Source organism: Lichenostomus cassidix, chromosome 1 (assembly GCF_008360975.1).
Source record: "Lichenostomus cassidix isolate B80296 chromosome 1, HeHo_3.0, whole genome shotgun sequence".
NCBI classification, from domain to species: domain Eukaryota; kingdom Metazoa; phylum Chordata; class Aves; order Passeriformes; family Meliphagidae; genus Lichenostomus; species Lichenostomus cassidix.
Window position 1 is genome coordinate 48,931,295 of NC_139479.1, and position 24,857 is coordinate 48,956,151.

The 24,857-nt window shown below is 38.4% G+C and overlaps 1 protein-coding gene across 16 annotated transcripts in view; it reads right to left on the reverse strand.

Moving 5' to 3' along the window:
- Positions 1–24,857, reverse strand: part of LMO7 (LIM domain 7) — a 128,874-nt gene that overhangs the window by 94,070 nt on the left and 9,947 nt on the right. For all 16 annotated transcript variants that reach the window (XM_085058241.1, XM_085058235.1, XM_085058219.1 and 13 more), the window contains exon 2: positions 380–450. In XM_085058241.1, the coding sequence (XP_084914367.1) occupies positions 380–450 (71 nt within the window). The remainder of the gene's footprint in view (positions 1–379; positions 451–24,857) is intronic.

A 24,857-nucleotide genomic window follows, 5' to 3' on the forward strand; every position in this document is an offset into this window, starting at 1 on the left:
AACAACAACAGTGGGTATAGAGGTAACTGAACGCTTTCATCCCAGACATGGCCACACCACCTTCCACAAGCTGAAGAGAAAGCCCAGGGATATCCTGGGCATTATAACCAAAACCAATATAATCTATCAACAACAGCATGATCCTCTCAGTATCACATGAAGAAGTATGCAGGACAACACAAGGAACATGTGGATGGGGAGAGAGAATGTCCGAAAGCTGTTTTTACTTCCCATGACAAACAACAGGTATTAAAAAAAAATTAAAAATTATTTACTACAAAATATTTTTGGTACCTCAGAAAAAAATTCAGAGGCCCAGGAGCAAAGAGGCCTGCTGATGTTAACCAGAAGGATTTTTATATAGGTAAGTCATACTCACTCGCACAACAGGACTCCATTTTCTAGAGCTGCTCGAAAGTCTTCAGTTCCAAAGCTTTGCCCAGTAACTGCCTGTAAGAATAAGAGTTGAGAGTTAATTGGACACACACACAAAATCAGGACTAGCAAGAGTATCTAAGTGATAGCAAGGAAAAAAAAGAATAAATCAACAAACCCTCATTCAACACTCAGTTCTTACTATTATTTTCTTGCATCAATTTCAAAAGAAACAAGTATTCAAAAGCCAGTTTTTATGCCTCAGAAGAAGCCAGATCTAACATCTTAAAGTAGTTTCTGCTAGCGTAAGTCAATCTTCAGCTAAGTTCTATGGGAATACTCATTTTCTAAAGCAATACCAGTCACATTGAAAAGCATAAAATAAATTCAAACAAAAATGCAAAAGAGAAAGTCTTTTATCTCCTACTTCATGTTACAGCATGTATGGCCACAATATCTGGCAGAAAGTGCTTTAATAGTGGGTTTTCTTCGTGCCACTTGCACCTAAGGCAGTGTGGCTAAAGAGCCACTCTAAGTCTGCATTACCACGTGCACATCAATGCCCATTACTTGGCAAGTGGTAGGACTATACTAATGGGACTCCTTTGTATATCCAGAGTGAAAAAGCAGTGAACAAGAACAATGTCTTATAAAGGACTTAAGATACCCCAAACCAAAAGAATTGCCTGCAAGTTTTCAGCAAAGTTGTTTTCAAAAATGACCCCAAAATGCAAAGAGGGAAAAAAAAAAAAAAAAAAAAAAAAGCACTTGCTTAAGCCTATATTCACTTGGAGCCTCTACTAGATCTCCCCTCTGCCTGCATTCCGTGAAGGGACCAAATTTGGCAGATTTCTTCTAAACACCCAGATTAATAACCCACATGCAAGTCAAAAAAGGACATATTATTCTGCCTTCAAACCAAAAGAGAGGTTTTATGTCAGTTGGGAACAGAAATCAAATACTAGGAATGGTATTTATTTGAGCTTAGAGGTCACCATGTTCAGCCACCAGCTAATTATGAACCACCCTTTGGGGATCCTGACCATCCTCAATCCCATGCAGGACTTCAGGCATGCAATTAAAAGTGCTGTGGAACCTGCATGCATCCAGAGCAAAGCTAATTGCTGTTACCACAGTAATTAAGGTAATTAGTGCTGGAAAAAAAGTGTTTGGTAAAAAGAGCAAAGGAGAGGATGGGACTCTTTTAGGATCTATTACATTATCACCCTATTTTTTTTCTAAATTACAAGAGGGATATACACTAACACTAGAAGTCTTACAATTTAAGTAATTAGCTTTAACAGAGGTTTTCTTTTCATTCAAATGCTGTAAGTTCAATCTTCTATTGACAAGAAAATTAGACATTACAAAAGCCTTCTTTTGAGTTTAAGCTTTTTTTTCTAAAACAGAGCAAATAATGTTAGAGAATGAATGATGGCACACCAACACAAGATAAGGAAAAATTCAAAATTCAGGAAAAGAAAGGATGATATTGATTCCCCTAGGAGAACTGCATTTATACAACATTTATATAACTGCAGTCTCTTCCTTCAGAAAAGTAGAAGTTGCATCTTAGCAATATAATTGTCAATAATCACTTAAAAATACAGTATCTGAAAATTATCCTTATCTCTAAAATGCTACAGTATTTTGCTTCCAAACTTGTACATTTAGTGATGATAATTTTGAGGAAACTAGCCAATGTAACATAACAACATTGAAACTTTAAATATAAATATTTGTGTTCCCTAGGTAATAGGAAATATGAGGAATAGGAATACCTAGTTACAAATTATACCCTTCATTTTGCAAGTTAGCAATTTGATGTTTGCATGTCATACATTAGAACTGTACAGTAATAAGGGCTGTAGGACTGGAGTGTAGCTTTATAGTTCTATTTCAAACTCCAATCAATTCTTAAAAGTCCAAAAGTTGCTCGTATTTTGCGGTTGTCAATGACATCTACAGGACTACACAGTCAGAACGTTTGGGTTTATGGAGAGTTTACTGGCAAGTCATGCATGTAATAGATGACCAAGTGTTTCCTTCAACAAGAGTTGGGCCCATCCCAAACCTGCAATGTCTTCTATATCCACAAACAACCTTCACAGTGAAATTCCTCTTCTTTTTCTTTCAAAAAAATTTTAAAAACCAACAAAAACCCAAAAAAGACCCTCAAAAAACAAGACAAGAAGCATGTGCCACTGAAGAACTGAAGACAAGTTAAACTTCAGAGTAGCCCCTCCACAATGCATGAATGCCATGCTGCAGAGCATAATCCTGTTTGCTTGAACAGCAAGACTCCAATTTGAGTACAAGGCTGTAAATGCCTCTATTAGACTTGCAGACCTCTTAAAATTACATTAGAAGACATTACACTGGAAGCATTTTGACTAAATTATTTGTGCAGCCGCTGCAGCCATCAACACTGATTTGATATACAGGATGAAGCTGTCAGACCAATCTTGTGACCCACTGATTTTGACAACTACGTGGTTTGTTGACATTAAAATAAAGCATTGGTTCTGCCAAGTTAGGTTTCATTAATATTGACTTTCAAAGGATAACTAATAATTAAGTAATTAGAAGGTATTCTCAAAGAACAATTTAACACTGGTGCCCGAAACCAAAACATTTTCCAAGTTGCACAACAACTTGAGTTTGTTGATGTCACAAAAATAAGTGCTCCATTTTAAAATCTACTTTTGTACCGAGACTGGGGACTTTTCTCATCATGGACTTTCATCTGGTTTAGACCTAGTGCAGGGCTTCAAGCTCAGCTGTAACTATGATGACCTGCCCAGGAACTAGGTATCATTAAAAAATGCAAAGACACAGACTGGCTCAGAGTTCCCTGACTTTTAAGAACCTAAGTAAGACAAAGTGAATCCCACCCTAAGATATTACATCTTCAAACTATGTAGACAACTTCTGAGTCACTGTTTATTTATTAAAACCGCTTATACTGGGTGTGGTACACTTATGTAATAGGCATAATGGATTTTAGACAATTTTTCAACCACTTAGCCACGTGAGCCACCAAATATTAAGTATCTTGCAAGAATGATTTCCATCCATCTTTGAACAACATCTCTTTCCAAATTATGTCTCTCTTCTCTCCTCCATTCAGCTGAATATATTCTGCTTTTATCACTGCTTTTTTGATAGAACAAGAGCAATGACGTAATTAAAGGCTATATCAAAAACAGATTTAATTGCTGCTATAAAACAGTTTAATTTTGTTCTTGAAAGACAGCATCCCCTAATACTTTAGTAATTTGCAATTGCCAGGTCCAACCAATTTTCTTCAAGCAGTATGCAAATCAAGACTTTATTAAAATTTAGACATTTTAAAAATGCTTACACACAGAGACCTAGTTTATTTTCAGGTTTGCTGTGATTCCTGTAGGAGGAGACAAATCAAGAAGAAGTAACCAAAGATCAACAATTCTGAACATGGCATGACATCAAAATCATCACAGACTGAACAAAAAGCACAGGATATGCTGATTATATGCCTCAGCACCAAAACGATCATTGAGTACATTTCTTTGGCTTGCTGTACTGGAGGACAAATATAGCTGATCATAAGATACGCCTTCTTTGCCTTAAAATCTATCCAAAGTTGAAGGATTTTTCAGTGTTAATAATAAAAAAAAAAACTAAGGGAGTTCATGTCAAGTTGTTCCGTGGTTTGCGCAGGTTTGAATGGCTTTAGCAAAAAGGCAGCACTGCCACAGGCCAGTCGATGTTTACCAACACTTGAAAATTAAAGTCAAGGGGCTGGTAGGATTCTCAGTTTAACTTTGCTGTGATGGCAACAGCCAAGCTAGACTCTCCCCACCCAATGCAAGAATCATACCACACACCCAGGCATGCTGGCTGACCAGTTCTCCATCACAAAAGCTGCCCAGAGATGAGGAGGCAGCACTGTATCACACCCAGCCTGAAATCTGGGCGATGCCTTGGTACAGGTGCTCACCATCCAGCCTGCTCTCTCCACCTCATTCAGAGCTCCTCTGCCACCCTGCCACGTAGACTACACCATCTCAAACCATGCAAGGACCCTGGCATCAATCTGGGAGAAATGCTGCTTGCATCAGCTTGAAGCACACAGCTCCCTGATACAGGGATGTAGGTTAGGGATGGAAGGAGGATTCAAGATACTGAACCACACACATGGGAGCAACAGCCTGAAGGCAGGCTTATGCCAGGATCTCATGGGGCAAACAATTAATCAGATGGCAATTAATCAGATCAACACTGATTTGTCAACTTCAGCACAGCCTGCAGCAAGGAAAGCCAAATTTTGCATGCTGTAGAGAACTGCCTGTCTTCTGTAGGGAACTGGGGCAGTGATGCAAAGGTGATGCAATGGTTCCACACCAGTACAGAATTTTGGCTACACCTGCCAGTCTCTGTCCCAATATCTGCCTCAGCAGATCACCTCACGTACACAAGCCAAAAATCTGGATCAGATTACATGGCAAATGGCTCCATCTTTAAATAATCCCAGCATTGTATTTCTCCATTTGCAGTACTCCTTTGGCTTTAATTACCTTCATCCATGTATCACTCCAGAATGTTACTGGTACTGCAAGTTGCACAGGGAGAAATATAAGCTACACCCCAACCAACAAGCAAGCACGCAGGCAGCTCCCAGTGTGCTGGCACTGTGCAGTGTGGCCAGGCCTGGAAGTGGATTCACAACACATTTTCAGAGAGTATTTTGAGTCCACAGTCCAACAAACTCCTGAGGGGTCAGTCAACAAATGCTCAAGAAGCTGGTACCCACAGAGACTCTCCCAGTCAGCTCTCCAGCAATGAAATGATGACACTGCCCAACCTAACAACTGCACAAAACTCCAGAGCAAGACCCAGATTCCTACAAAAGAAAGCTCTTAATTTCAAATCTCTACACCTCGTGGCTAAAATCCATGACAGGCATGATTCCACTGAGGAAAAGAACAGGGGTGGCTGGATTAAGAGAAATATCTACAAATAAATCTGTTGTATAACCTAATGCACAGCAAAAGCAAGAAAGTGGAAGGAGATGAATACTTTTGCCATTGATCACTTATGCTGGACTGTGAATATTCCTCTTTATATCCACAACACTGTTTTTCAGCTGTAATAATTCACTCTCTATTGCAAAATGCAAAGCTGTACTCCCCTGTTTAACCCCATACCCCAAATCCCTAGACATCATTACATTTCAGAGAATGTGGAAATTTTTCAGCCTTCAGCCCACACTGCCTTTGATAACAAACCAGAACAGATATTTATGTAAGGAAATGGTTGATTATTGGGAAAAAAAAAAAGTCTTAACTGTTATTTTCTATCATCAACATAATGATGGGGTCTTATTGTGGTATGCCTACTGGACAAACATGCCAAGACTCCTGAAATAACATACAGCTACATTCTTACAAAAGATGAAGAAAAACAATGAATAAGGGGCAAGCAAGAAGGGAAAAGATTACTGGTGTGGTAGGTGTGAAAAGCACGAATCTCTGCTCATCAGCTGCTTATACTCTGCTCTTTTCATCTTTTCTGTCAAATCCCATGTAGAAACACAAGCTGACGGATGAAAGCAAAGTTTTTCTTCCAATAGTTCAGGGGATGCCTGACTTGGTGAAACAATGCTGCAGAGAGAACAGGGATAAACATTTGGGATCACTCAACTCAGCCAAGCTTTTTCCCCCACAAACAAGATCATCCCACAAGGGAAAACAAGATGAATAAGCCTACTGTTGTTTATCCTGATGACTGTACTGACAGGTGTCAAACTAGGAAAACCAACATACATTACTTTGTGTGATGATAAAAAAAGTGTTCCTGTATGTGCAGATATGGGCAGTATCAACTAGATGGAGGTAGATGTTCCAGTAATGCAAAGCGAAATCTGAATGACTAGACAGCTCTGAAAAAAAGAAATCATTGACATTTTATGTTTAATTACATAGGTACATCTGATTTCTTGGGAAACTATTAATACCATAAACACAATTTAAAGGCACACAAGCTCTAAAGCTGCCACCTGAAGTGATGCATGCTGATTTCAACTTTAACCACACATTCACTTTCTCATATGTATTTACAATTAATTTTAGTTAAGTAAAAGTGGATGTTTATTCACCTTCCCAAGACAACAGAATACTAATATTAGTATTTTAAAATTTGCCAGTTGACCTCCATACTAGTTTAGTGGTTTGTGGTAAAAGAATGGTGGCACTGGGCCACTTAACCATAAACATTCCTTATTAAACAGAGAAAAGCGTAAAGTAGTCATGAAGAAACAAGCATCCAAACATTCTATTCAGCCCTAAAACAAGCACTGAATTCCATAAGTACATAAAAAACTCTTATTGAAAGTTGTCTTTTTCAGATAATCCACAGTAACATGGTGGTATACTAGACTTCAGTGCTTCTTTCTGCCATAAAAAATAGTTAAACATACCCAAGAAACAAGAATTATGAAGGAATGGTTTCCAGAAAAGTCATCAACTAAGACAACAGAAGAAATTGCAAGGAGAAATCCCAGTTTCACTACTTAGATATTCTTTAATGACCATGTTTCGTAATACATGCACTTTCATGCTAACCAAATTTTGAACTTGCCCATTGTAAAAGTCTGTCAGTCCATACAGCATTTCTTATTCTTTTTTCTGAAACATCTATGTCATCAGCACTTCACAGGTTGTTACTTGACCTCAAGTTATTAACACCTTTCCAAGTTGGGGGATAAGCAATCAAGAGACAAAACCCTGTATAGCTGCTGCAGCTGGATAAATGAATACATGCACAGCTACATCCTGTGTAGTGTCCATTTGGGGCATAAAAAACCCTTTTCCTGGACAGAATATCAGTATGTTCTCAGTATCTCCCTCCAGATGTTGAAATAAAAATACTAGAAGAGTATCCAGCAACAAGACAGCTTAGAAAAGAGGACTTGGGAGAAGACTTAAGACACAGAAGGCTTTGTATGGCTGGCTGAGCAGTCCAGTTACAGGAGAAAGCCATGATCTTCCTCCTGTCCTGAAATGGCACCAGAGCCTCTATTCCCACTCTCTTCCTCATGCCCATGTGAAGGGTCTGCATTTTTCAAGTGTCCTGTCCTGCAATCATCCAGGCTATTTGTGCTTCAATATAATACTAAATATATATTAAAAAAAAACAACCCCATCTCCATGTAACTCCCTCACACACATCCCATCACCTCTCCTGCACCCCAAAATTAAGGATATCCACTGAAACAGGGGTTCCAAGAAGGGCTGGAACTACAGCATGTTGGAGATAAGAAAAGGACAACATCCAGACTTTTTTGCAGATTCTTGAGAGGCTTAGCATACCCAAAGATCCAGTGATGCAGCACCCTGGCAGCCAGGCAATACATGACCAATGGGATAGACAGCCACTTGCCCTCACAAAGAACTTCAAGTTCAGACAGCAATAAGAAAAAATCTCTACCCCAAAAACCTCTGTGCAACATCTGTCTGTATCATTTCTTTTGTTAAAGGAGAAAAAAAAAGCCTGTGACAACTGCTGGAGTTTGCTTTCAGGGGAGCAAGAAAAAAGATTGTTTTTAAAAGCTTCAATGCAAATGGAGGCATTACTTGCAATATTAACAGATAAAATGTTATGATAATAAAAATCATATTTGTCTAGGCAAACATAAAAGACTAAAGCAAATACAAGCTTAGGCTTTTTTGCTGTTAGACAAATTTGATTTTATTATATCAACATCTAAATCTATTGTTTTATATTTAGTATTTTAAATATTTTCTCCATTTCACTGTAATTGAATCTCTAAATATTTTGATATTGCTCATTTAGAACAAAAGATAAATGCAAACTATGAAAAGCCTTTGGATGTTTGTATTTCCTAAACTGAGTTTTACTACTATTACAATTCCAGGTTGGAGTCTATGCTGCAAATTTCAATACAGGCTCTCAGTCCATTAGCATCTATTTTTACAGAAAAGACCTTAAAGAAAACAATATCTTTGCTTATGCTGATTAAGAAAAATATGCTAAAGTTCTATTTTAGACCTATTTGCAAGCAACTCCCTGTTGGGGTTATTTATAAAAGTAGCAGAGAGATACAGAGATATCAGATGAAATGGCCAAGAGCAGAGCCTGCTTCTGCCCTAGATTACAGTTATCTCTAAAAAATTGACTGCCTTGATCCTGGGTGTATTCAATACTTTAATTTTTTCATATATTTTAAATACTTCTCCATGTTTCTCCAGAGAGCAGTGCTGGTGCCATGAGCAAACCAGGGAGCTAATCACAAGGTCTTGAAATGACATTCAGCAGGAGGAGGAAAAAAGGCATCAGATTAAAAAAAAAAATGTGCACGAAAGGGAAATGCTTTAGATACAATTGTTTTCACATGTTTAGCAAGGTTATTCATGCATGAAAGTAGTTTCTTGTTATTACTAGAGATTTGTCAGTCTTTTCAAAATTTTTAGCCTTTACTGGAAGCAGTACTTTGAGCAGCCCACATTCTGAGATGAGCACTGAGTCCACCTCAGCCCAAAGCATTCACCAACACTCCCCATGTCTCTCTCACACTGCACCCACTTGCATGTACATAGTGTTCAGGGAACATGCAGCCTTCTCTAGATATCTTCCCTCCTGTCCCCACATCCCCTGACTTTTATATCTCTCTCTCCTACACACACTGGCTTCCAAGCCATTTCACCAGGTTCTCTTAGCTCATTAACAAGGAAACAGATGGACAGCAAAAAAAAGAAATTGTGCGGAAACGAACATTTAACAAGGTCAAAAGACACCATAAATGCAATTAGTGTCCTATAAGGAGCCTGGAAAAATAGTCACAACATCACTTCCCAGTAAACTATGGCACTTGGCATTAACTGCAGTGCTTAAACAATGCAGTTGAGAAATTTCAATATTAGCTAGCAGCAGCAGTGTAGAAATAAACAATCAGGTGGAAGTCACTGAAATTAGTGCTGACTTCAGCTGGAGAAACGTTATGCTCTTCTCTGGAATTTGAATAATTCAGGGGGAAGGATTAGCTTAAAAGAACTCCATTGATCTGACCTGCCTAAATAAAAAACAAAGACTATAAAGCTCTTGTTTGGTAGTTGAGGGCTTTCTAAACTATATTTACATTTCATTATATGGGAGTAGGTAAGCCATAAGAGAAGCTGTATAGAAGAGTGACACAAAGAAAACTTTTATTTCAGGGTTTTCCTGGCTGTTTTTAAGGAACTTTTAAAATATGGAGTTGAAAGGAATAGAAACACATACAAAGAATTATATCGGGCTATTTGAAAAGCACTGTGCACGAACCAAGTTGCTACATTGGGAGCGAGACTTTGCAAAGCTCCCTTTGCCAGGGCGCGAAGGGATGCTGCTCTCCAGGTGTGAGCTCCCATATCCCAGCAGGGCGGCAGAGGCCATGGCAGCTGCTTGACAGCACCATCTAATGGGAGACATCACGTACGACGCATGGCCACAGCCTCTGTGCTTATGTGCAGTCCTTCTCCTTGGCAGGAGATGAAAGAAATGGCCTCTGGCAAAGAAATTAAATAATTGCAGTCAGAGGAGGAAGGATGGCTGTGGAGGAAATTGAAGTCCAGGGAGCCACAAGAGGATGGCGTGCATTTGAAAAGATGACAGGAGAACAACTAGAAGAGGCAGAATATCAGTCGGGGCAAAAGAATAACGAAGTTTAGCTCAGCAAGTTTTGCTGACCAACACTTGTCACTGATCAGGTGTTTGAAGAGCTCTAAAATACGAATGCTGCCCTTTCAGAGTACTTAAACATAAAGGAGTATTTGGTGAACATGTAGCAAGTTAGTTAAGTGTCTTTATACATAGAGAACTCTGAAATAACATGTTCTAGTGCTTGAACACTTTCAAAAAAGCTTTCAGCTTGTCAGAGGATCCTGTTGTAGCTACACCTCCTTCAAGACCCTTCATTAATCTCACTGCAGGCACAGTGCCACCCTGAACAGTAGCCCCACGTAATTTATAATTATAGATATATTCTTCCCCCACCCCTCCACCAAGATCTAACTACTTGACTGTTTGAGATATATTTGCCTTTACAAAAAATCAAATGTCACTGCTAGCTGAAATGAGGGATTAGGCTACTAACATGACTTGAAAAGGTTCCTCTATATGCATCACATTGCCCTGTCATGTGTCTTTCCTATCTGAACATTTTGGTGAAGCTTATGGGGTATTTGTTAAGACAAACATTACTAGCCAGCTCTTGTTTTCCAGCGATCTCTGATGCATGGTTTGCAAAACCACAGATAGCAGATGCCCTACCAGCTGCCAGTCACAGGCAGCCCCACGCAGGGATAATTACTGCACTACAATTAAAGAATTAAGGTGAAGAGCACAGAGGTCCAGAAGGGAAGCCATGAGTGACAATTGCTGCTCTTCCTTCTAACACTTCCCCCTTCCCATCCCCCTTTCTTCTTCAACATCATCACTCCACTTTCTGACCCAGGCTGAGCATTGCATATAACCCAAGTGTTACTCAGCCACCTCTAGCATGACACTTCCTCCAGCCATTTTATTGCTCCTCTGCAAATGCAGCTTTATTTATTTAATTATTTGAGGAGCCAGACTGGTTTGACAGAGCGCCTGCCTCCTTGTTTGGGTGTGTAGAGGAACCCAAGATAAGACTGACTATCATAGCAGCTCCACAGATTTGCTACGTACACTGCCCAGAGGTAGGATTTAATTACCAGTCAAAAGCAGTCTATCTCCCCCTTATTACATAAGACAATTATATTTTGCATGTATTTATTATGACATCCTTGCAGAAATGCTCATGACTCTCTGTAAACAATTCCATATTCTGCAAGGGAGAGGCAAAAATTTACATCACAGTCCCCATATTCAACCCATTGAGCATTTAAAACGTGAATCCTCAATATCCAACTGTTTATATAATTAGAAAATTCCATGTTGATGAAAAAACTTTTATTGTTGTTTTTCAGAGGAAAACAAGTCAGCAGTGTATTAAAGAATTTATCTGCATATGGATAATACATCCTTTCTCAAAGACACACTCTGACCTTAAGTCCTGTGTAGAAAAAACAAAGTTTCCAAGCAGTAGTGGGCTGGTTCACATATATTCACATAATCTCCTCTAATGATACATCTACAGTGACTAAGAAAGCTCCACAAAATGCACACAAAAAATGCACTGACATACAAGCAGGCAAATTGCACTCAAATATATCCAGAGCTACAGAAACAGTCTTGAAAGACTACTCTCTTTTATTCATTTAGTAGGATTATGTTTGGACCTTGTAACTGCTTTTTAGATTATGAACAGATGCATGTACTTTGGGCATTTTTTGTCTTTAGCTTAACTTTATTTTGTCTTTAGAAATAACAATGCATTAAATGGAGAAATACTATCAGTAACCCAAACAGCTTTTCATATACCAATAATTATCTATGCCCTTGAAGACTGAGATTTTCTTTTACCATAGGCAAGATGCCTCAAGCATTTGGGGTTTGAGCCACAATAGTTTCTGTGACCAGCTGTCTTCCAGGGCATGCAGGCTCCAAGAATGTCTGAAGTTTTGCCTAGCAACAGACAAAGCACAGACTTGCCCCAGTTTAAACATTTTACTCCATACATGTTGCATGAAGTTATGCCAATTTCTGCTGCTTGATCTAATAGGTGATTAAAATTTCCACATGAAATTTTTTACCATTTTATTTAAAGCTCAGTAACAAAGATGTTTTTCCTACCATAACATAAACAAAACTGGGAAGTGCTTTTAACATTAGGTCACTGCTTTATCCAAGTAGAACGATGTCTCTGCGGATTTTTCAATTCCAAATTCCAGAAAGAAAGGAATAATACTTTGTTGCATTGATGCTATTTCCGAAGCAAGATTTAATTCTGGTTTTGGAGGCATCACAAAATAATGTGTTTTATTGGGCATACATCCTCTTAGATAATTTGTTAGAACAACAAGTTGGATATAAGTTTCAACTTGAAGCATTCTAACGTGACTTGCACAACATTTACAGACTAACAAGGGAATTATCCCACTGAGTTAAACTAGTTGCCCATCTCACCCAGCATCCTCAGGCTGATGGTGACATGCACCCGGCATGTCAGCGCGTTTGCAGGGTGGGGAGGGAGGATACCAGTACTTTCATATTTAGAGCAGAGGTGTTCTAGCCTTCTCTATAATTAAATGGTAAAAACCACAGATACAGAGAGCAATACGTCTTTTCATAAAGAGTTCTCTTGCATCAGAAATCATTACAGAAAGGAGAAATATCACCCACCACTTCCTCCTGTGGCTATATACCAAGCTTTTTAAAATACTCGCTTGCTTAAAGACTTCTTTGTTTGTACTATGCAGCATATGGAGATGTATTCAGAAGAACCTGAGCATTAGACTAACTTGTGTTAAGTCCAAAGTGATAAATCTATACAATGCCTTTTTAACTAAGGCATGTACCCATGAATATGCTACTAAATACTTGTGTATCTTATGCTGGAGAGTATTTTCCAAGCCTGGTGCCTTAGTCTGAGAGCCTGCAAGTGGGAATTCATACACAGTCTGGGCGTCCCTGCAAAACTGATCTCATATCTCTTGACATATTCTGACCTCTGCTGTTAAAAAGTGGAATTTATTTTGACAATTTTTTTTTTAAACACTACCCTCAGCTGCATAAGAATTTTCAGTGTCTGCAATTATCCAGGAAAAAGAAATGGTGGGGAAAATCGCTTTTCTTTTACACCATGAAACAAAGTTCCACACTTTTTTCTCTTCCTCATGTTCCTACCACCCTGTCATTTATTATAACCTACATCATTTGACTATTATATACCTACACATACTTTGTTTTTTGGGGATCTAAACACTCTGTATGCTACCAATCATCTTTCTCTGGGAATGTATTGTTTTAGGCTTTTATGACAGATTTCAGAAAAAATCACCCAGCACATACCAAAATAGAGGCTACCACTAATCTGAAATTATTCATACTAGTTTTAGGCAGCACTTCCTTTTTTCCAGTCTAAGTTGCATTTTCACTGCAAAAATACTCTACAGTAGCCGAGAAGGCTCTAAATTATGTACAGATCTAGCACTCTATACTGAGTTTTGACAGTACTGGTTAGAAAAGAAATCATATTCTAAATATGCCATACAATAACATCAGTGAAAAGTGTGAATCTGAATGAGTGATGGTATATTGATTGGCAAACTTTTGAAGCAGCAAAACACCACTCTTTAAGTGACAGGTACACTTTGAGGGAAAAAGAAGAAACAGAGGGTGTCCATCATGATTCTCTGCTTCCAAACTTCTCTTTCCCTTTTGGATAAGAAGTCTCCTCTCAGACCTTATCTTGAAGATTAAGGTGTGAAGCTGTACTGTGCTTATCACAAATGCTCAAAGAACATTTTCTCTTTCTTTCCCATCGAAACACCTGTCACGTTTCAAAATAAAACTGCATGTACAGCCTGTATGATTTGCACCAGACTTGCTGATTCCCCATGGCTCAAGAGATGATAAAGTACTTGATCAAATATTTATAAGCAGTACGAATTTAAGACTATCTCCCTGCCAACAAACACTTTTGATTAAGGAATAGAAAGACAGCAACACAGTGCACCATGAGTGTTTGAGCACTAAATACTAATTTTATCCTTATGTTTAACTAGGGAAGAGACCCTAATCTAAAATCAGGTAGTTCACCTTTATGCCAAGGACTTACCTCTTGTAGTTCTAAAAGTAAGAAATAGACTTGTTCAGTTCTTTTCAGTCTGTTCTCACCCTTTACTGTGTTCTTTCTGAGCAGTACTAAAATGAATGGAGTTTCTTATTGTTCTGCATGCGACAACTTTATTTTCACCTTTATGCATTTTTTTTAAAGCTTTAAATCCTTTGCTTCTTCTGAGAGAAACATGTAAAAATTTGCCTTCACACATTTTTGGAGGAAATGCAACAGCATAACATAGATAAACCTAAATCTTAAAGGATCCTCAACTACAGCTACAAAACAAACAACCATTAAAGCCCAGCATAGCACCTTATTCCATCATGTAGGTGTCCTGAGACAGCCAGTTAGTTTACACACACTCCCCATTTCAATAGCCATCCTCACACATTCTGTTTTGCCCCAGTAAGAACCATCACCTGCTGGAAACTAAACCAGAGTGACCCCCCCAAAATGTTATTGTACCTCCAGTAACAAATACCTAGACTATCAGCAAGGATGTTACACAAACTACCACAACTGCCCAATAGGATCTAACATTACAACTGATTTTTTAAAAATATAGAACTACTTCAAATAAGACATGTTAAGACACTTCCTGCTCAGAAGTTTATTAATAAAAGACAAGAGTTTTTGATAATATAAGGAAGAAGCTTCAGTTGTGCTCTCCCTGTATAGAGCCCACCCAGCAGTATCCTGCAAGTGGTCTCAAAGCTTTATTTATTCTTTTCAAGGGTATTACAGAATCTGAAAGATGTTCTATCAAACCAATAAAGTACTATGGTTAGTTTAATTTTGTATTATATCAAAAATGTGATGAGAAATTGAATAGCCTAAACCAAAGTGTAACATGATTAAACAGGAAGTTTGAGAAACCAATTCACAAAAATAGAAGTGAATAGAATTCACTCAACTAGCATAAAAGAGTCAGACAAGTTTAGGTAAAAATGTAACTAAAGACAAAATATAGAAGAAATTCTATGGCCCTACTAGAAGAAACAGAAAGAACAGAGCAGGCATGATGAAAGCAAATAAACATATAATGAAAAGATGTTTCAGTTAAAGAGCTGGCAGGTGCTTCAGAGAAGCATAGGACTGGGAAAACAACCACTGAGAGTGTAAGTGTTGAAGATAGCAAAGCTTGGGAGAATTTGCATAATTAAAGTTCTTGTCTGTTCTAGAGCATGCTTTAAGCCATTTGCAATTATCTTCAACTCAAAGGGCTGGAAAGGTCTCACTGACTGAAATAAAATTAAAGATCCCCTTTTGAGGTGTGATGACGTGAGAAAGAAAGCAGAAAAGGGGTTAGAAAAACATTTAGATTATTCTCCCCAAATTTAGCTTCTAGGAGGGTATTAAATATGGCTGATTCACCGGCAACACCATGCCATAGCTTTTTGGAAGGGAGGAACACTTTGGTTTGAAAAGTCACTTTTTTCCCTTGCCTTGGAAAATAAACTGGTCTGATACAAGAAAAGCAACAAGTGTGTTATAGATGAACTGAAGTTATGCAAGTGGAAAAAAGCCTTGTTATTTTATTTAAAGACACACTGTGGAAATACAATCTAGGTAAGGAGATTAAAAGGTCATGACATGAAAGTAGGAAGACCACACATGTCAAGAGCAGGTTTCTAGTGTGTCAACATCAGACTGGGATAAGGTACTAAACTGGATTCAAGAGAAGTTATTTTAAATCCCAGGACACTCTAGTGTGTTCTTTACAGAATTAGGTGATGGACAACAACCATATTATTCACAAATCCAGGCTGAAATATTGCATGAGACAAAAATTCCTTGTTCAAGTTTTAAGTTGAAGCACTGATGCAAAGTTAAGCAACAAAAATTCTGCAGAGCTTGGCTACAAAATCTTGTTCTTAAAACAGGGCAAATGAACATGATATTCCTGTACATCTCAAAACAATGTTAACTTTTTATTTGCAACAAACTTGATGTCAGTTTGTAGTCAATCATCTTCACACCATTTTATGCAATGACACTGCTTCAAGTGGTTATTTACCAGTTTGTATTGGTGTCATACTCTTAGTTTAGTTCATGCTATTTCATGTATTGGGCTTCAAGAAAAGAGGTTTAGGAGTATGAGGACTAGTTATTGCAAAGAAGAGATGAGAGGGAAGACTGTCTTTCCAAATTTATCAAAGCAAAATTTGTTCTAATTGATTTACTTTGCAGCAAATAATATTGTCCCATATTAGGGAGGAAAAATTAACCAGAAAAGTAAAGTATCAGTTTTTAAGAGGTTAAAATATGTAGAGATGGATAGATATGCCAGGAATGGTCTAGGTATAAGAAAATCCAGTTTTACAAAAGAGTTGTCATGAACTACGTGACCCCTAAGCTCCTTCAAGCCATATATGCCATTTCTACATAAAAGAACTTCTTACTCAGTCTCATCATCTAAATACCATACTCGCTGAAAATTCTTAGTTAAGCATGTATGTATCTCCATGATTTAAGGCACAAAACAGAACAAAGTGAGTTTCAGAGAGAGTTTTGGTGGTGTTTTGGAAATGACTTTGCAACTCCTCAAAACACACAACAACCCAGATGCAAAAAAATATCTACAAATAAATCAGTTTATTTTAGGACATACACTCTAAGGGCCAAGGAAGAAATTTAAACCTGTAATGCCTACTGTGACATGACACTGTTAAAACAACAGAAAATATGTATACCTGTGGTGGGGGGTACTGACACAAGTATTACCTCCACAAGTATCCATAATTACTCAGTTCAGGATAATTGCCAACTCTGAAGGCACAACATTTAAGTGGTGCTTACATTACCCAAACACCAGGCTCTGTAACTAATGTTGTGGTAAAAGATGCATAGAGAAGTAGGATTTATTAGAGTTTGAAGGCTACAGTATTAGTCACATCCGATTTACGCTCTCTAATGAATTCTCTAATCAATACTTTTGTATGGTCTGTAAATTCTCATCACTTACTAGGGGTAGGGAGGAAGAAACTGATTGGTCTTTATGTGCAAGGTTATTAGTATTACACTGCTCAGAGAAACTCTTTGTGGGCCAGCTGTGCTTCTCTAGTGGCCCTGGAACCACAGGAGAGGCCTGCAGAGATGGGAGAGTGCAGGGTGGTGGTGTTGAGGATGCCTATGGCATCCTAACCCTGTGCCTAACACTGGCACTTTCTACACTTCCACACAGATTACGTGATACTCAGATAACAAATAAAATCTGGTTTCCCTTTCCTTGACAGAGGATTGTCTTGAGCCAGTAAAAATGACTGACCTACAAGTTCTGAAGGACAAAAGGCTCCTCCTGGGCACCTGCAATGACAGAGTGATGTGGGAATGAGGCAGGTACCAGTGGAAAAAATAGCTTTAACCACAGCAGGGTTTTCTTTGAAGAACCTCCAGAAACCACATAAGAAAAATAACATTTTTTTGGAAGGGAATATTCAAAGTAAAAGCAGGTCTGGACTTCATTACATAGCTTTTGGTCACAGGTGCTACATGAATCCACCTGCTCAAGGTATTACTTTAGATGCACATATTTAAAAAAAAAGAAAGAAAAAAGTCAAGTTTTTGCCACCTCAAGGGAGAACATGTAAACCTCAACTCAACCTTGCTGCCACAGGTGGGAACAAAAGAAGCACAGGACAAAAGTAGAGAACCCTAGAAGATGTGCTGTTCGTGTTTGCACATGAGAAATAGGGGGTGGGAAGATGAGAAGAGCCAATTTTGTTTCTGTCCCATCCCCTCAGACCACACTAGCAGAGTCTCCTGCACAACCCTCATATAACCTTGCCCCAGGTCTGCAACAGAGAGATGACATTTCCTACACCTTGGTCTTCTGCCTTTGTCTGTGCCCAGTGCTGGAAAAGTTGCAAGCACAGACAATTGCAGTTCCACTGCTTCTTCCAGTGATCCTCTGCAACATTACTGCTGAATTTGGGGAGATTACACAGAAACCTGACAACCTGAAACAGCCCCAAGGCCTGATGACTAAATATTGCATGGTTATGGCACCTGGTACCAGAACCTCAAAAACATCACAAATATAAATGTCAAAAGCTGGTAAATCAGGGGTAGCTCTTCAAGGTTTTGTTTGGACAAAGATTTGTGGTGATCAAGGCCACACTTTAAAAATGTACAAAATTAATACCAATGTGCTTCTCTGTCAAAAGGATGTCTGTGAAAAGTGACTGTCAGTCTTTGTATTAGATTTATGAATAAAGGTCAAAGGACAGATTTGGGGTCAATAAAGTAAATCACCCATCTTCCATTTAATTACTTTTTAATTAATTAAAATCAAATTATGACCAACAAAATGACCAAAAGACTTGCTAATATTCTTACCTATATGAAGGAAGAAGGCTACAACCTAACTACCCAAAACACATTTCACAAAAAAAAAAAAAGGGGGGGACAATAAAACAATTCTGAAACATATATTCAACATTATTTGAAAACATCCTATTATGAAACAAAAGATTTACTTCATAAACAGTGTAATGGTATGTTGAGAATCCCTGCAAAATGTCTCCTGAATCCTTGGAAAGTTGCAACACACTGCAATAGAAGACATTGTTACTTTTACAAATCTGAAAACTTAGCACAAAGTGAAACTGGGTTAAAAAGTAAAGATTTTGATGTCTAGTGAAATTTTTTGTGTGTAAACTTGTGATACCAACACCGCCTTTAAAAATATTTTTAAAAAACCTACATTGGAAAAATATTATGGCAGAAAATTCTTTGCAGCTATTTATTAGAAAGTAATTTTGCAAACATTACAAAGATTTCTGTGCTATTCAAAAATACACAGCAGTGTTCAGAATAAATGAAAATAAGTGACACAAAGTATCAACTCAGCTTCTGTCTTCATTCTGTTTGTTTCACATAAATGAAATATTTTTTAAATTCAGAGCATCTGAACACCGAATACACATTTTTTCAGTATGACATAGCAAGGGATATTTTAAGATGCTGGAATGTCATTAATTTGTGCCCCTTAGCTCAGCAATTTGTAAATTATTAGCTTTAAAGCAGCAAAACAAAGTAAAGCCTGTCTAAGCCCATTTTACCCAACTATGAGTGTTTAATTGAAACACCATTGAAGATCTATTGCCCAAGCCCAGCCTATATTAATCATAAAATTGAGAGGGACATCTGATGGCTTCCTGTAGGTACATATAATATAAGAACAACTTCTTTATTTTTCATTAAACCTAAAGCTTGGCCCTTTCAGTTTGCCAAGATTTCAGACAAGTACCTACATTTCTGCTGGTAATGAAAGTTACCCTGAGAAGCAAGTTGGGCTTGAGATGCCCCTGTCAAGCCTTTCCCTATAGCATCAATAGGAGGGGAGGGAAAGAAGAATACAATTAGGCGTAAAGCTATTTAACTATCTATTTTTCTGGTTACAAGGGAAGTGGGATCCTCGCAGCTTAAAAAGGAAAGACTTGTGCCATCAGATTCATGCTCCTGTTAAGTTTTACAGGAAACAGCAAGACCTTGGGTATTGTGCTTTGACACAGAAGGCTGCACAAAGGGTTACAGAGCCATGGCAGCTCTGTAGCTCTGGTCTCTAGAAAAACCTTCAGCTCTGAAGAGGTCGTAAGATGCACCAACCAGGGCTAAAAATGAAATTACATGGGGACAAATGAAGACCTCCAGAATGTTTATGGATTTTTGGCTCCAGGAAAGAAGCTCTCCCGACTGCAGACACTACTTTGTGTTTGTTTGTTTTTTAAATTTCATGAAACAGTACACACCCACCTCTTCTCTTTTCATCCTGAGCAATGCATTCAAAGTCAAAGCTTTGGTCTGAAGCTTAAAGTCTCCTATTTTATTTAGTTCTGGGCTAGCCTGAAAGGAGCAGTGAGAGAGTGAGAGAGCAGTGAGAATGATGGCATCATCATTCACCAGAAATACAAGTTTTTTGCTCTTAGGCACCTATGGAGTTCACTTGTTTCAAGCTCTTCAAGTTTGAGAAAAAAAATCTGGGCTTCAAAATTTCCTTACTTTAATTAATGACTTGCTTTAACTTGACTTCAAATAAGTTTAATCACTATGAAGGAACAGCAAAAACAAAAAGTTCAGCATCACATGGTATTTCAAAATAACATCTTTAAGTTATACTGCATAGACTACATGGTCCCACTGCAAGCCAGCTCTCTCTGGTCAGGGTCTCTGTCCTCACAGCAGGAGGGGACAGAAGGCTTCTGGGACACCTTGTGCTCCCAACCCAAATATTTTGACCAGAAAATTTTAATTCACATGTATAAGTGAATTAGTTTTGGGGGTTTGTTTTAATAATTCTACAAGTCTTCCTTACCCAAAAGCATGCAGAAGCCAAGGGAACCTATTGGGAAAGAGAAACTTTGAAAAAGGATGATCCCAAAACCTCCACACCTCAACAAAGCAAAATAGAACTTAAGAATCCAATTTCCTACTTTAAAAAAAAATCTAAGCTAGCTCATTTTCATTTTGAAAACTTATCTAGAAGGTTTTTTTAAAGTCATTATTTGCTAAAAAAAACAAAAACAAACAAGGAAAGGTTACTCTGAAGCACAAACACAAGGTAGATGTTTTCCATAACCTCAGAAAATTTACTTTCCCTGGGAACTGTTTTTCTTGTCAGTTGGAAATATCTTCCATTTTTGTGCTTAAAGCAAAAACTTCAAATTCACAGGCAGGCTGCTGTAGCAGGTCTGAGTTGTGATGTTCCTGTTCACTTCAGCTGTGCAATTTCCTAACTCTGATGGGTGCCACTAAAGCAATCAGATTGTTTAACATCCTATGCAAATTCCTGGAGATGAATGCTCAAATCTGCCAGCACACAGACAAACAGAAATCAGCAAAATCAGCAATATGCTAATTCAGCATGATGCTGAACTTAATGCAAACATCCCTAAAGGTAGTCAACAGGAGTTACGAAGCAAGACAAATTTGAGGACTGTAGCATGAGTTACAGCAGAAGGTCCACATGATGATATTCAAAACAGAAAACCCCACTCCACAGACTGTTTATAATCTGGAACAAAGAATCTGTACCTCCTCCTAAAAAAACCCAATAAAACAAAAAACCCACGGAAAACCTCCTCCAGCCATGAGTACATCTTAAAGCAGTTGTGGCAGACATTCAGTACTAACCACCTTGAACCCTCTCCCCCACAAGTTTAATCTCTGCAGAGTTAAACAAATATTAATAATTGAAAAGTACACAAAGTGATTTTACTAAGGGGGTAATTAGCAACTTCATTTCAGTTTAGCAGCTGATTTTGAGTTGGCATTAAACCAGCAGGAGCTTAAAAGAACCTATTACACGGATAAGTTTCTGAATAACCTTGTGAGTTACTTGCTGCAGTTTGATGTGGCCCTCAGACTTCAAAGGCCCCTTTCATAAGAAAACAGGACCAAGGCAGAGAGGTCTTTATCATCATTTATGGTAAATAAGACACAAATCCACTACACACTAGAAAGCTGATGCAAGGAAAAGACTGAACTTTGCATGAGCTTCATCAACGTTTTAGCAGCCCTAAATTATCCAGTAGTTTTTTGATTAGATTATGCTGGTAATTTGGAATGGCAACAGCAAATAGTCCAGCAGCACAGGAGGCAGATAAAAAGCTTCTGCTCTTTTGCTATCAGCAGATGTTTGTGAGGACCCATCACCAGACTGCAGCAGAGCACGTGCCCAAGCATTGCCTGACACCTTAGGTGAACAAGCCAGAGCCTCCCATCCTGGGCACACACAGCTCAAACTCTCGTAGTTTTCTACTGCTCAACCTTAGTGATTCCCACTACCCTAGTCATGGATATACAGGCAGACAGGAGGAACTGACAATCCCTGGCATCTGTGTTTAGAAGAATTGCATGTTGAGGTCTTATCACCAAATACACTGCTGCTGACAATTAGGCCATGTAGAAACATAAGGATCACCCCCTCTTCCAGAATTCACTGATGGAAAACCAGCAAGGACATACAGCTTAAAATTAACATAGTGTGAAATGAGAAGTACAAACCCTTAAGTGGAAAACTGCCAAATGTAATTTTCACAATTACCATTTAATTTAAGAAGCAGATCAAAAGGAGCACATCATTTACATTTTCAAACATTAAGTTTTCAAGATCAAAGGCTTCTAGTATTTCCAGACTGCATATATGTGAGTAACTTGGTTCGAGTAATGAATCTATGCAGAGGGAGAACATGAGCTGTTCATTTGCTCCATGCAGCAGTTTCCCCATCATCTGGGACTGCAGCATGTGTTATCTGCACCAAGCATCAGCAGGAAGCTCCCACTGACACTAAATATGAATAGAAGCAAGGGGTTTTAAGGCCTAAAAGAGCATTATAGCAATTTTCTGACTGCTGGAGAACTCTCTCCCTGAAACTAGCCATTGCTTCAGAGATTTTTTTCACAACTGCAGCCTGACAGCTATGACTTAACAGTACTTATGCAATGTTCCAGAGGTCAATAAAGATTATACATCATTACTAAAACTGTGTTTTTGTGACAGTGCTGTAGCCTAATTACACTAAAAAGTTAAATAGAGAAAAGTGCACTAAGCAAATATTCCAAAACATGTCAGTTTAATTCCATGTAGAAATAAAACAACAACAGAGGCAATGTTCTAGCGACCACTGGGAGCAACAGATCCTGGTCAAATTCAGTGTAAAGTAGAAAGTGTCCTGGAACTTATATCCAGAAAACAATTGAACTTGTAGTTCATACTGAAACTTCATGTCTACTTCTAAGCACCACCAAAAAAACCACAGCTCATAATTCACTACTAAAACCAGATTTTTCTAAGCAGAAAACCAGAGAGTATCATTACTATAAAGCCTATTCTAAAAAAAGAGATGATCATTTAAGCTGAGCCAGTAAACAGGAGCTGCTTGTGGAAGTTGAGAAGATTCTTCAAGTAAGAAACTTCTCTTACTAAGTTGAGGAACACGACACCACCACACATGTAATGTGCAGCTGTGTTTAGTACTTGATTGCTGGTGTTGCAACAACATTCAATCCCCAAAATCTTCCTTATTGCACACAAAGATCCTCAATACACCACACTGTCTATCAGACTGGTCCCAAGCACAGGATGGTTTTTGTCTGCACGTCCTTTATGTTACCTATTTCCCTTCCAAATCCCAGGATTAAAGCTACTTTAAAAGTAGACAGAAGGGGATACAGAATACTAACATTTACACAGGGACATCTACACACTTTATTTCTTTTAACATTTACACACTTTAATTCTTATAATATGGCATTAACATCTAATAAAGGAAAGAAAAGGGCATATGAAATCCACAAATCTCTAAACATGAGAGGATTTAAAGCAGCTTTCTCAAGAATAGCTTTTCCAACAGACACTTCTCATGATAAGGATGCTTCATTCTATAACTAAGACTATAAAGATCTTGAAAACCTGAATAGGCATTATATTTTTGCAATAGTTGAGGTACCTATATTACTACTCTGGTAAACAGATCTTGGCAGATAAAAGAAGTTACACTGAATCAAGGTTCATACTTCAAATCTTCTCTCAAAAAACATTAAAAAAAAGTGAGCAAGAGCCAGGCTCTTTAGATGAAGAAAACAATGAGCTATGTCTGGCTGCAATTAATGCATAGCAATCTAATCTCAAAGGATATTTATATTGCATAATGCTGTGGGTATTCTTGCTAGACCTACACTGGCTCACATGGACTTCTGTGTGACAGCAGCCATGCTGCTTCCAATTCCCAGCCTACATCAGGTAGGCACACACAGTCAAAGCACTCAGAAGTCTTAATATGAGTCTCTGTCAAAATTTAAAACCACTACATGCAGCCTAAGCATCACTATATGCATTGACAGATTTTAGAAACAGTAACACTGGTGCACTTCACATTTACCTCTGCTAGCAGTCTGCAGAAAAGTGCCCTTTCTCAAATGGGAATACATATTTCCTGCCTCCAGGGAAAAAAAAAAAAAGACACATACACTTCTTTACTTGAGAGTAGAAACACTGACGTTGAGATGAGAAGAACCTGGAGATCCAGATTTCAACTCCACATCCTTCCCCAAGGAGCAATGTGTGTTCAGCTGAAGTGTGCACAAGGTCCACCACTTCCCATACTCCACAACAGTGCAAAAATAAAGTTAAGACATGGCCAAGCTACAGCCACAGGACAGCTGGGTTAGGGATAACACTCTAAGGAAACAACAAAAAATAAACGGGGAATGGGGAAGCCTGGCATACCTTTAAAAACAGCTGAGACACACAGATATCCTTCCCAAATTTCATTCCCCCATGTCGGAAAGGTAGCATGACAGAGATGTCTTCTACTGCCAGAGAGACATCCTCCTCTATCCTGCCTCCTCTGCTGATCACAGAGGGAAGAGAAAATAATCAGATGAGTCACCTCTGGAAATCTGCATGGCTGGATTGCATCTAACCCATCAATGCACCAGACACAGGAAACCAAATTACTGCCAGCTTCCTGGCCACATCTGCCCAGATGCTGGGAGCTGCTGCTCCAGCCATCCGCTTCGTTACCATGCCCAGGCAGTACGGGTCTTGCAAGAGACTAGCCTGCATATGAAGATCATATCTTGTTGCTGAAATGTGCATGTTAATTATTCTGTGTTCTGACAAAATTAACCACAATACTGAGAACCAGACAAGATTTAATAGTATTATCCTTCTTAACTATAGTATATCTAAACATGTTTAAGGAAAGAACATTCACCTTTTTACTATCATTTC